The following is a 14,459-nucleotide window of genomic DNA, read 5'->3' on the forward strand; positions in this document are numbered from 1 at the left end:
ATAAATGTCAGAATTAAGGTTGTACAGGCAACCCTATTTCAGACCCCTTGTGAGTTTGCATTATGATAGAATCTTTAATTATATGATCACATATCATTTTTCCCCATTTAGCATTCCAAGAGTCCTTAGCATTATAGAACACTTTTATCTGGAAAAAGGGTTAAATAGTGAGGTGGCAACATTTGCAGATGATATAAAACTACTCAAGATAGTTAGACCCAAAACAGACTGCAAAGAGCTACAAAGGGATCTCACAAAACTGGGTAACTGGGCAACAAAATGGCAGATGAAATTCAATGTTGATAAATTCAAAGTAATGCACACTGGAAAACATAATCCCAACTATACATATAAAATGATGGGGTCTAAATTAGCTGGTACCACTCAAGAGAGAGATTTTGGCATCATTGTGGATAATTCTCTTAAAACATCCACTCAATCTGCAGTGGCAGTCAAAAAAGCCAACAGAATGTTGGGAAACATTAACAAAGGGATAGATAATAAGACAGAAAATATCATATTGCCTCTATATAAATCCATGGTACGGCCACATCTTGAATAGTACGTGTAGATGTGGTTGCCCCATATAAAAAAAAGATCTCTTGGAATTGGAAAAGGTTCAGAAAAGGGCAACAAAAATGATTAGGGGTATGGAGCAGCTTTCATGGGAGGAGAGATTAATAAGATTGGGACTTTTCAGCTTGGAAAAGAGACTACTAAAAGGGGATATGATAGAGATCTACAAAATCATGACTGGTGTGGAGAAAGTAAATAAGGAAGTGTTATTTACTCCTTCTCATAACACAAGAACTAGGGGTCACCAAATGAAATTAATAAGCAGCAGGTTTAAAACAAACAAAAGGAAGTATTTCTTCACAAATGCACAGTCAACCTGTGGAGTTCCTTGCCAGAAGTTGTTGTGAAGGCCAAGACTATAACAGGGTTCAAAAAGAACTAGATAATGAGCCAGGATGGGCAGGGATGGTGTCCCTAGCCTCTGTTTGCCAGATGCTGGGAATGGGTGATGGGATGGATCACTTAATGATGATAGACAAGCCCATGAGGAAATTAATAATCCTAACTTCTGAGCAGTGTTTGAATAATGTGCAATAAATAAGGCATGACCCACACAGTGAACAAGGAGAACAAGAAAGATTTTATAGATGCTCTTTAAGTGAGCAGGGTCTATCCCATATACTGGATGAGGCAGGAGTCTTGTGAAAATGAAATGTGTGATCATGCCATGAAAGACTATATCGCAATGTGCACATACAAGTGGGCCAATTAAGGTTGTACAGGAAATCTTAATTCTGGCATTTTCTAACTTTTGAGTGCTTGACTTTGCAAACAGAATATAGTTCTTTTAACGTTGCTTTTTTATAACCTAGAAAATTGTGCTGAAAAACCCTAACTGAATAAAACAGAAATTCCATTATGTGGTATCATAATGAAATACTGGATTACACAGTAAGGTAACATTCACTGATCTTGAATATTATTAATTTGTGTTCTTTGTTATCCCACACACAATATAATTCAATAATCTGCTAATCTCAGGCACGCTAAGGGCCCTTTATTGCTGTAGATCTGCATTTACAACTTCCATTTATGTCAATGGGAGTTCCATGCATGGATCCAGTGCACCACATGTCCCCATGTAGATAGAAAATAGACTAGGTTAGATAATGACAAGATATAAAAACAATGGCCTAGGAATTTGATTCCATTTATAGAGGTAGAATTCCAGAATAATCCAGCCTGTGCATTGGAGAGTGGAATCTGGCTCATTGCAAAATAGCATGCAATGGAGTAATGATGACCTGGGAGTAATATTTAGGGATATATTATTCCTGAATACTAATTTTTAGAAGGTTATTGGTAAGAATAATTGAAAAATATGCCTAAAGAGTACTTACCAGACCACAAATGAAGGCCATCGAAACCATAGGAGTAGAGGTCATCACCAACACCATTGCCACCCCATCCTTCTCCACCTCCAGGATAAGGAGCATAACCTGATGTAGAGGCCCAGCCAACCCGTAGATGAGTGGGTTCCGCCGTCAAAAATGCGTCTACCTGATCGATTATTAGTTCAAAGTACCACTTCTTATACTGTGCAGAGCCCTCAGCAACCCCCAAAAATATGTTTGGCCTCATGCTAGAATAGAAGAGATACATTTGATTGTACATTTTGTACTATGTATTCCTGGCTTCTTGCAACACTGGAATATGACATTACACTACACCAGGGATCAGCAATCTTTGGCATGCGGCCCGCCAGGGTAAGCCCCCTGGGGGGCTGAGCCGGTTTGTTTACCTGCCGTGTCTGCAGGTTCGGCTGATCGCAGCTCCCACTGGCCACAGTTCACTGCTCCAGGCCAATGGGGGTTGCGTGAAGCAGCATGGGCCGAGGGATGTGCTGGCACTGTGTAAATATGACACCTGAGTTCAGATGTGGAGACACATCATGTAAACTTCTGTCCAGACTGATTCTATCTGTTTTATGACTTTGTATGTCTGCATAATAAATAATACTACTAATAAATAAAAGATAGAGAAAGAAATTGTGCCAAATTCTTAGCTGAACTGAATAACAAACAAGTCCAGGGTGCTATGCATGAAGGAAAAATGTATCCTATAAAAAGAAAAACAATATTGTTTCTATTTTCCTGATACCAAAAGATGGGGGTTGAGATATGAAGAAATAAAATCCTTAATAAAACAAATTATTTTACAATATGCTTACATACTGTATATTCTTAGGCTGATCCAGGAGTGCCCTGCTTTGGACCAGCCTAAGAGAAGTTAGTTTCACTCTCTCATGGAAGAGTGATGTCTCACTCATCATGCACGTTGCTGTCCACTGGACAACTGAGAACTTGAATGGGATTCATCTGAATAACATTACTGAGGAGATGTTGGCTAGAAGTGCCAAAACAGTGAAGAGACCCGGATATGAAACCCTCAAATGCCGATTCCAAAATCTTAGAAATTTAGGCCAGATATCATAAGTATGCTCAGATTAGAGGTACAAATTTTAATAAATAATATATATAATCATTAACTATCAACCTCTTAATAGTAATTTCCTAATTTGAAAATAGTACACTATTAGCTAGTGTGCATGGAGAAGGAAAAAGAATATTGATTCCTTTTATATAATACACAATTTTTGTACTATATTACACTATTGTACTGGACTTATTTTTTGTCTTGATCCTTTCTCCCTAACGGACCTGTTATTTGTTTGCAAACCTCACCAATGTCCAAGAGGGCCCTGCATCAACCTTGTTACAATACAGCATTGTATTTTGTATACTTATGGTATTATATAAATAATCAATTTTTCATTTTTTTATAGTGGGAATTCAACAAGCAGTTTCTCTTCCAAGACAGTTTCCAGAACATTTCCTATATTGTTAGTATGATGAAACTTTTAAAAACAGTTATCATCTAAAAGTTTCCTAAAGAGTATGTCTTTCAGTGATTGCTAATAAAAAAGTTTCTCTCCCCAGAATAAAACAGAGTATTTTCTTAATTTAAAGTAATACTAAATACTAAAGCTCTGTTCATTTGCAAATATAGCAACAAAACAAACACTGCACTATACCTTGTCACATCATTAATCAAACGGGTTTGCAAGAGCAAATCTCTTCGGGGGAGTAGATTGTCGCAGATACAGTTCTGATTGGCACGCACTGCAACTCCATTACAGAGACACAGAGAGCAAAGCACATCAAGAACCTAAAACAGATCAGGGTACGGTCAAGTAAACGTAACTGTTTACAATACAATCCTGATCTCAATTTAATTCCCTTTCAAAATATGCAGGAGACTGGAGAAATATAACATGAAAACTTTGGTGATTTTTCTAAGATTTTTGGTTAAATATGATCTGAACACAGCTTGTAGCAGTGACAGTTGACATCAAATAAGTTAAAACAAGCTCCTATTGATTTTATACCTATATAAAACACTTTAGGATTATAAATCCTAAAGATGGCTTACAAATCTCACAAGAATAGTTCTTCCTATAAGATCTGTGGCACTTAGTTTATGTTCAGTTAGAGTTTGGAGTAAAAGATTTTAAGGTTCAGGGGAGTAGGGGAATGGAACAGTGTGGTGTAAGGGGGGAGAATAGTTAAGGGTCTCTCTTTATCAGAATTGCTTTTCTTCATGATTATGAGCTGACACTGCTTACTTCTCTAATTCAGAATATAGTCTCAAAACATAAGACAAAGGAGTCCATCTTTACATTTATTCTACCTGGCCACTGATGTTTACATTCACTTTAAATTCCCTTTAAGCTGTCAGAGAAGTGTAAAGGGCCCTTAATGTATGGGTATGTCTACACTGCAAAAAAAAAAAAGCCATGTTCTTAACTTGGATTAAAATAGTAGTGAAGACACAGCAACTCTGCTTTTAACTCTGCTACATGGCAGCCTAGGTTTGACTTGAGCTGTTAACCCAAGTAAAAAGCTGAGTTGCGTCTTTACTGCTATTTAATTCAGGTTATGTAACAAGGATTAGCTAACACAAATTATGCACACACATTTTTTGAAGGGTACACATACTCTAAATGAGAATGAGGTACTAAATATGAACAGGATGTGTATATTACTTACATCCTGTTCATGCAATTGATGACCATAATTTCAGGGTGGATTAAAAAAAACCAATGATTTAAAGGAAAAAGATCATTTTTACAAAATTTACATCAGATTTTTTAATTAATACATATTTCTTTTTAAAAATAAACCTGTTTAAAGTTAAATTTAAAAGTATGATAACCTATGTTAAATTCTACATTTATTATAATCTATTAAAATCATTCAAAATAGAACCAAAAATATGGTGCATCGAAAAGACCTCCTGAAATTTTAATGAGTTAAAGGGCACTTCTCTTTTAATTGTATCCAGAAGGGGGAGAAGCTTCTGAGGTCAACTCAAGCTTTGTAAATATGTCTTGATGTCATATACTATATTAAATAAGTATCTCTGTTTATTTTTCAGTCTTTACAATGGATGAATTTGTTTATTTTACTTTTTTCCAAATGTAAGTACTTTGTGTTTCTGTTGTGTAGTAAAGCTTTTGGCTTAATTACTTTGGTTTCAGTTTAGTTTGCAGGTACAGAGAAAACATTTTCTTAATTTGGGAAAATTGAGAAATGAATTAGGACCTGAAAAAACAGGAAAGCTTGTTTTCTTCTTCCAATCAGTGAAGAGGAAAACAAGGTGGGACAAGATGAGATCTACAATCTGAAAATCTCAAAGGACACAGGGCCAGATTTTCATAAGTGTTTAGGCACCTAAAGATACAGAGAGATGCCAGAGGGATATTCAAAAGCACATATGCAAATTAGGAACCTAAAGCCCATTGATTTCACTTCGATTTAAATGCTGCATAATTCCCTCAAACTGCTTGTCAGAACTCATCCCTGAATATCAATATCACTCCAGACAAACACAAAGAATGTTTTAAAAACCTCATGTTTGGATAAAATTGGGTTAATGAGATTCCTTGTTTGATATTTCTTACTACAAGACAGAGTTTCAAATCTAGCAGTCAAATGAAACACTGTTCCCAGAACAACAAAAAAATCCTTTAATTAGCCTATGATGCAGAATCATAGTCATTATAGATGGAAAAGACCAGTTAGGTCATCTAACCCCCTTTCCTGTCAATGCAGAATTGTTCCCTTTTGTGTTTTTAATATTCATTATGCAGTCTACATTTAAATGTTCTAACTGAAGGGGTTTCTTAAGAGACCATTTCACAGTATTACAGATTTTGCTGACAGGATGTATTTCCTGATAATCAGCTAAATTTTTCCCTGTCTTAATTTTAATTGCATACTTCTAGTTATGTCACCTTGTGTTGGTCTAAATATTTCCTAAATGGAGTTTATTACCTTCTGATATTTTTAGTATACTATATTGTAGAAAGCTATGCCATATTTAATTCTTATAATCTTTCTCTGTAAAAAGTTCCAGCCCACTAAACACCATGGTTCCTCTTCTCTAATCATCCTCCAATTTGACAATATCATCCAGATATTAAAGTTCCCAGGACTGAATGTAATATTCCAACTGCAGTCACACCAGAGAATTATTCTCTGTTGTGTAATGTGATGCCATTCTTGATACAGCTACAAATTTTCTTGGCCTCCTTTGCTGCCACAATACATTTCATACCCTTATCTACTTTGCTTCCCACTATTTCTTGAGTATTATTGCTTTCCAGCTTTCTCTCATCTACTTCATAGCTGTGTTTCAAAATTTTCCCTTCAGATATAGATTGTAGTTTTCCAACTTGAATTTTGTTGTGTTCTACTCCTATTTCTAATATCTCTAGGTCATTTTGGATTATTTCTCTCTCCTCACTGGTGCTCAAAACTCTTCCCTATTTAGCATCATCTGTGAATTTCATTAACATGTTGTTCAGTCTCTGTTGTAGATAATTAATTAAGATATTAAATAAAACCTGATTTACCAAAGGTCTCTGTGGTACCTCACTAGACACTTTGTTTACAATCCATGGGATAGTATTAATCTGCAAGACCAATTCAATACATTTTAAGAGTTAGATTTTAGGTAACAGTAAAAACCTTTTAAATGATGTGTATATTTTTTAAAGGCGCTTTTATTAAATATTCATTTACTTTTTCTTAAAATACATTATCTTAATATTCTTATTTCTGCCTTTGTATATTTGAAAGTATAAATGATAATATATCATTCCTCATTCTGGGCAGACTTTGCCCGTGTAAATCCAGAATAATTTATTGAATTCCATGGATTTACACTAGGATGTAAATGAGATCAGATTATGACCTTCCATATCATGCGATCCCTGGTCATGGTAAAAATTAAATTATGCAAGTCTCAGAGCCCAATCCTTGCTCACATGAATAGTCACATGAAAAAGACAATGGAACTTCTTATCTGAGTAAGGACTTGTAAGACTGAGCTCTGTCTTCTTAGATGTATGAAAACAATAGAGCAAGTCCTTCAGCAGTGAACTTGGACCCCAAGGCTGCAAGTTACTCCACACAGGCGGACTCATGAACCCATATGGAGTAATTTGCAGTCTCAAGGTCCTAGATTACATTTACATGTAGCTTTTTATTTATTCTGACACATTATTTGGTTGCCTATCAATATTTATAACAGACACAAATGTGCTGATCATGCATAGAAAGGATGTTTTGAAGGCCTAGTCTCCTACACACACTGATTTATTCTACACAGAAAAGCAATTATAGATTTCACATATTTCATTTTGTTTTTGCAAAGAAATGTAATAGGTATTCTTCACTGTGGGTTTTTAAAATATATTTAAGGACACTATGTATCACATAGGTGGCATTATAGAGACTCATTCACTTTTTTCTGTAAATTACTCTTGATATTATCAATATGTCTTATATTTCTCAATCATACCTTGTGATTGCGTCCATGTTTATCCAGCAATGAAATAATAGACTTGATATGTTCCTCTGCTATCAAATTTAAAGCCTCTGGACTTTCAATCAAGATGCAATGTAATACTTCCAGAATACCTATATGAATGCCACAAAAATCAATTTTACATTAAACAATCTGCAGAACTGAATACAATTTAAGAATGTGGGAAAGAAAAAAGAACATCCTAAGGGGAAAGTAATCATATCTTCCCTTTTGCAGTCTATTCAGTATCTCCAGACTAAAAAGAATGAACTCATCTTCAACAGGCTTTAAGGGCCAGCTATGATATGACTTACATTTGGATTTAATTCTCTGGTTTAAAAAAAAATCTGTCTATGACAGGAAGTTAAAATGCACGTTGAAACTATAATTTGATTTTCTTGACATAAATCTTGGTAAAAACACACAGAAAAAACAAAATTCGCTTCAGCTAGTCACTGAAGGAAATAGTCTTCCTAACAGACTGTATGTTATTGTAAACTTTTTTAAAGCTGTTTTTTATGTATAACATTTTCTTGCTGTTATTTGCTGGGACTGAGCCACAAACAGCATCTATGCTATTTGCAATTATTTTGGTAACTGTTGAGTGGTACCACTTTGCACTGCTATGAATCATACGATTGTACCAGGCCTCATTAAATAATTTATTTCAGGGTTCTTTGTGATGGTACTAGGGAAATTAAGGAAAAGAAAATTCAAATGAAAAGGCGGAGGAGGGCTGGAACATAAGAATGGCCATACTGGGTCAGACCAAAGGTCCATTTAGCCCAGTATCCTGTTTTCCAACAGTGGCCAATGCCAGGTGCCCCAGAGGGAATGAATAGAACAAGTAATTATCAAGTGATCCATCCTGGCTAATAGCCATTGATGGACCTATCCTCCATGAACTTATCTAGTTCTTTTTTGAACCCTGTTATAGTCTTGGCCTTCACAACATCCTCTGGCAAGGAAGATGAAAATGACAGGCTAAAAAAGGAACAGAGTGTTAATCTGAGAGATTTACTTAAGAAAGAACAGTTTGTTAACTTGAGAGATGGGCTTTAATTTTATTTTCATGCAAGAAAAGCTGTTTTCTGATGCTTACTATTTTTCAAGCAAAATTTTTCTTTTTTACAGGATGTAATAGAATTATCAATAGCAACACCCTATTTTTATAAAATTGCTCTTACCTGAGGAAGATTCTAGTCTATCCAATTTACTGATTAGCCAGTCGAGGTTATTGGAAAACTGGGTGCAGTTATTTCTGTTACCACGAATGAGGGCAGCTGGAAAAAAAGGGTTTGATAACACTGATGATAGTTTAACCCTTATATTAACAACCAGTGCTGAATACAAATATTTTAATATAATTTCTAGGATAAACCAAACAAAAATCATAATTATCCTTTCTTTGTCCTATGAACCAAATATATTTGAAATTTTTGTATTAGTAAAATAACCACCTATATTTTGTTTGAACCACTTAGCTCAGGAAACTGGTAATGGAATCTAGTTTACTAATCCAAATTCTACCCAGGTCAGTAGGAAATGTTGTTACCATTTGATAGCTGCTTAGTAGCCTATGTGAAATTAATTAGATGGTATCAGTCTAGTTGATTAAGCCATCACACCTGACACTAACAAACAGGCAGCCATGAAAATATTAATTGACTGTACTACTTATTATTCATAAAGAACCTGTTCCTCCCATCTTGCTCCCATTTTTTAGGGGATGTACATACCCAACTGAAATGTTTGAAACATGACATCTTTTAAATGATGAATACACTCTTAAAACAATCTATCTCAGACTCTTAATGTTATGCATTACTTGAGGTTTGTTAGTGGTCTATTTGATAAAGCAGAACTCTGGTAATAGTGGTACTTAGAAAACAGTATTTGCTATATCCGAACACACCATTAGTCCATCAATTGAAGTATCTTTATCTCAACCCTCTCTAACCGCCTTCCATAATCCCATTTGTATAATGGGACCCATGGGAGAGGTTCCATGGAAAAGAGAATATGCCTGGGCTGTACTATCTTCTCCAGAGAATCTATCTGGGGCCAGACGTTAGACACTGTGCATACCCCTGCTTAGGTATACCCCCAGCCTACTCAATCCTCCCCACAACCCATCTGGTTTCCCTCTTCCCCCATTACAGACCCCATACTTATAGAGAAGCCCCTGTAGGGTCCAGATGGGAGGGCATGTAAAATATCATGGAGGCATTTCACCTACCCTTCCACTTGGGAAGGTGGGAATCTGCCCACCGTGCTCTAGTCCATTATTAGTTATACAAACTACCACCTTCCTTAAATTCAGCTATTAAATACAGCACATGATCAAGGGGCCTGTACTCTTCTAAAGTTGTCCCCAAATATCTCCAGGAGGGAAAATACCATGCAGCTGCAGTACAGGAACAAGTCCAAGTGAAATAAATGGCCTTTAGCTCCACCTCCTGAGCAAAAGGTGCTATAGAATGGATAATTATTGTTCAGCAGCACAGAACTTGCATTGTTTTCAGAATGTAACTGAAATTAACTAACTCTTAATTTCCTCCCCCACAGAACAGCTCACTAATTTGCAAACGCACCATCAAACAAAGATAAAAATAGCCATACTAATTATTGGCCCACTGAAGCCAATTATCAAAGATTTTTATTATAAGGTGGATAATTGTTATATAATTTTGTTACTTATTACAACAGAATAGATGAAGACTGCAAGTATTCTTTTTTAAGAAAGAAAATTTCAGACTGATATCAGGGGAGACGCAGATGTACAGTAGTCCTACAGAGCTACAAAGAATAAAGAATTTGGGGTTGCTCTTTTCTTCTCTGCTCTCTTCCTACTTTCTTTTCTAATTTGTGATATTAGACTGAATGTAAGGTATGAAAATCCTTACCCTACTGAAATCAATAGGAAGTTTGCCATTGACTTCATTGAGGTGCATACACTTCCACTCCAACATGAATTTTCTCTTTCCCCAAAACTCCATCTGTCCCTTGTTTTCCTGTGCTCTAAATCTTTGGCACAAGCTAACTCATCATTCTTCACCAGAGCTAGCTTTGTTTGTAAAAATAAAATAAAAATGTATCAAAAAGAACACTATACGGCAAGTCCTTGTTCTAAAATTCCTTCATATCTCGCTTGCATGTGTCTTTATAGCAAAGCTTGGTTATTTTGCCCCCCTCTGATAGCTCCCCATATAGTATGTCCTCGGGTATGCATCTGTCTTCCAACCTACTCAGATAGCCCAGCCAGTGCAGTCCTCTTTCCTTGAGCAGGGCTGTCACACTTGGTAAATATGTCCTATGAAGAACCTCTGCATTGGTGACTTTATATTGTCATTTGATGTAGAGTATGTGGCATAAACAGAGTAGGTGGAAACTGTTTAACCTTTTCTCCTGATAAGCGTAAGTTATCCATGTTTCCCCACCATACATGAGAGTGCTGAGAACACAAGCTTGGTACACAAGCATTTTGGTCTTGATGGTAAGCTTTGAGTTGTTCCATGCTCTTTTAGTTAGTCTGCTAAAGGAGGTGGCAGCCTGAGGATGTTGTGAAAGCCAAGACTATAACAGGGTTCAAAAAAGAATTCGATAACTTCATGGAGGACAGTTCCATCAATGGCTATTAGCCAGGATGGGCAGGGATGGTGTCCCTAATCTCTGTTTGCTAGAAGCTGGGAATGGGCAACAGGGGATGAATCACTTGGTGATTACCTATTCTGTTTATTCCCTCTGGAGCACATGGCATTGGCCACTGTCGGAAGACAGGATACTGGACTAGATGGACCTTTGGTCTGACCCAGTAGGGCCATTCTTATGTTTTTATATTCCTATGTGAACATTTAGTTCTTCATTCAGTGAGAGGTTGGTGGTCACTGTAGAACCAAATAACTGAAATTCTGGGCTACTTCTAGCTGGTTTGCATTTAAGGTAATTGAAGGATCTTGTGGAACCCCCTGTCCTAATACAACCGTTTTCTTAATGCTGATGATCGACAAGAACCTGAAAGGCGGTCCATGAGCTTTATAGCTTCACTATAAAGACACATGCAAGCAAGATATGAAAGAATTTGGAATTGATCCTGACCGATGGGAAACTTTGGCAAGTGATTGTAACAAGTGGCGCCATTGTCTCCATCTGGGCATCAAAGTCCATGACAAGAGCTGGCTCCTACAGCTTGAAGAGAAAAGAGTACATAGGAAGCAAGCAGCTCCCAACCAAGATACATACATTTGCAGCAACTGCCAAAGATCATGCAAATCTTGGATCAGACTATTCAGAGACATTGCAAACCAACTACACCATAGGCTGAAATTGCCACAGTCTTGTGCAGATGAAAGGATGGCAACAAACTTATAAAAGGGATTATGCTAACTTGTGGGCAAGCTAATACTCTGGAGAGAGGGAGAGAGAGAGAGAGGGAGATCGAGATCGAGATCTGACTTGTTGGCAAATAGGGGTGGTTTGGTTCTGGAAGCCTTGACAGACCCATGTTGCAGTGGTCTGTTTGCTAGAGGTTGGTTTAAGCCATAAGGTTTGGAACCAGAAACACACTTTCCCAAAATGCAATGGTCTTTAGATCCTGGATATTGGTATAGGCCCATCTTTATCTTACATATGAGAATATTCTCTCCTATTTTCCTGATTTAAAAAAAATAATTCACTCCCACTTGGACACCATAAACACATTTTATAAATAAACCACACAAGCACTGTGTGTTGCATTTAAAATTTTTCTACTTTTCTAGGTGTGGTGCTGAGGGATTTTTTAGGGTTGTCAAGTGATTAAAAAAAATAATCGTGATTCATTGCCTGATTAAAAAAAAATCACGATTAATTGCACAATTAATCATGCTGTTAAACAATAACAGAATACCATTTATTTAAATAGTTTTGGATGTTTTCTACATTTTCAATTAGATTGATATCAATTACAACACACAATACAAAGTGTACAGTGCTCACTTTATATTTATTTTATTAGAAATATTTGCACTGTAAAAAACAAAAGAAATAGTATTTTTCAATTCATTTAATACAGGTATTGTAGTGCAATCTCTTTATCATGAAAGTTGAATTTACAAATGTAAAATTATGTACAAAAAATAACTGCATTCAAAAATAAAACAACGTAAAACTTTCGCATCTACGAGTCCACTCAGTTCTACTTCAGCCAATCGCTTAGACAAACAAGTTTGGTTACAATCTGCAGGAGATAATGCTGCCAGCTTTTGTTCACAATGTCACCTGAAAGTCAGAACAGGCATTCACATGGCACTGTTGTAGCCGGCATAGCAAGAAATTTACGTGCCAGATGCGCTAAAGATTCATATGTCCCTTCGTGCTTCAACCACCATTCCAGAGATCATGCATCCACGCTGATGATGGGTTCCTGCTCAATAACAATCCAAAGCAGTGCAGACCAACACATGTTCATTTTCATCATCTGAGTAGATGCCACCAGCAGAAGGTTGATTTTCTTTTTTGGTGGTTCGGGTTCTGTAGTTTCCACATCTGAGTGTTGCTCTTTTAAGATTTCTGAAAACATGCTCCACACCTTGTCCCTCTCAGATTTTGGACAGCACTTCAGATTCTTAAACCTTGGGTCAAGTGCCATAGCTATTTTAAAAAATCTCACATTGGTACCTTCTTTGCGTTTTGTCAAATCTGCCGTGAAAGTGTTCTTAAAATGAACATGTGCTGGGTCATCATCCGAGACTGCTATAACATGAAATATATGGCAGAATGCAGGTAAAACAGAACAAGAGACATGCAATTCTCCCCCAAGGAGTTCAGTCACAAATTTAATTAATGCATTATTTTTTTAACAAGCGTCATCAGCATGGAGGCATGTCCTCTGGAATGGTGGCCGAAGCATGAAGGGGCATACAAATGTTCAGCATATCTGGCATGTAAATACCTTGCAACGCCGGCTACAAAAGTGCCATGTGAACACCTGTTCTCACTTTTAGGTGACATTGTAGATAAGAAGCAGGCAGCAGTATCTCCCATAAATGTAAACAAACTTATTTGTCTTAGCAATTGGCTGAACAAGAAGTAGGACTGAGTGGACTCGTAGGCTCTAAAGTTTTAAATTGTTTTTGTTTTTGAGTGCAGTAATGTAACAAAAAACCCTACATTTGTAAGTTACACTTTCACGTTAAAGAGATTGCACTACAGTACTTGTATGATGTGAATTGAAAAATACTATTTCTTTTCTTTATCCTTTTTACAGTGCAAATATTTGTAATAAAAATAATAATATAAAGTGAACACTGTACACTTTGTATTCTGTGTTGTAATAGAAATCAATATATTTGAAAAGGTAGAAAAATATCCAAAAATATTTACTAAATTTCAATTGGTGTTCTGTTGTTTAATTGCAGTGCGATTAATTGCAGTTAATTTTTTTGAGCTAATCACATGAGTTAACTGCGATTAATCGACAACCCTAGTTTTTTCTATTGTACTGAAAGTGTCCAGTTTTTTATTTTTAAACAAATAATGTAGTTCACATGGCAAGATATGTCCCACATAAAAGTCCTTTTTCAAGGGACAGGAAAAAAAGTTCTTACACTACAATGGACTGCTTGAGAACTTACCTAGCAATTTGTAAAGGAGATTCAGAATTTCCTTCCATGCTGTTCCACTTTCCTCCCTTGCAACTCCTGCAAAATGAGCTGCACTGTTGTAGACATTTAAGCGATCGATGCAGTTCAAAACAAGTGCCAGCATTCCCTAAAAAATGACATGATATAGAGGAAAATATCCACATATTCCTTTGAATTTTAACACATTTGTTGAGCTACATGCTGAAAAGCCAATATTGTTTTAAACACATGGGGAACTATTGTGCTTGAAATTAGAGTTTTTTGAACATGCATTTTTCTGTATCCAAGCTATAAATATCCTCTTTTGAGGATGATTCAGCTTTTTTTTTTTTTTTGTTGGCTTGCCCACGAGAGTTTAATCTAAATGCTGTACACATTAAGGAATAA

The 14,459-nt window shown here is 36.3% G+C and overlaps 1 protein-coding gene across 13 annotated transcripts in view; it reads right to left on the reverse strand.

Annotated features, from left to right (window-relative positions):
- Positions 1-14,459, reverse strand: part of RYR3 (ryanodine receptor 3) — a 581,512-nt gene that overhangs the window by 375,605 nt on the left and 191,448 nt on the right. For 12 of the 13 annotated variants that reach the window (XR_012159473.2, XM_073348839.2, XM_073348831.2 and 9 more), the window contains 5 exons: positions 14,064-14,199; positions 8,637-8,732; positions 7,444-7,562; positions 3,611-3,744; positions 1,917-2,158 (listed from right to left, as the gene is read on the reverse strand). Coding sequence is in view for 12 of the 13 variants with exons in the window: in XM_073348839.2 (XP_073204940.1) it covers positions 1,917-2,158; positions 3,611-3,744; positions 7,444-7,562; positions 8,637-8,732; positions 14,064-14,199 (727 nt within the window). In the remaining variant the exon portion in view is untranslated. Of the gene's footprint in view, positions 1-1,916; positions 2,159-3,610; positions 3,745-7,443; positions 7,563-8,636; positions 8,733-14,063; positions 14,200-14,459 lie in introns of those variants that run through there. The other variant, XM_073348838.2, reaches the window with a different exon arrangement.

Source organism: Lepidochelys kempii, chromosome 6 (genome assembly GCF_965140285.1).
Source record: "Lepidochelys kempii isolate rLepKem1 chromosome 6, rLepKem1.hap1, whole genome shotgun sequence".
Lineage (NCBI taxonomy): Eukaryota > Metazoa > Chordata > Testudines > Cheloniidae > Lepidochelys > Lepidochelys kempii.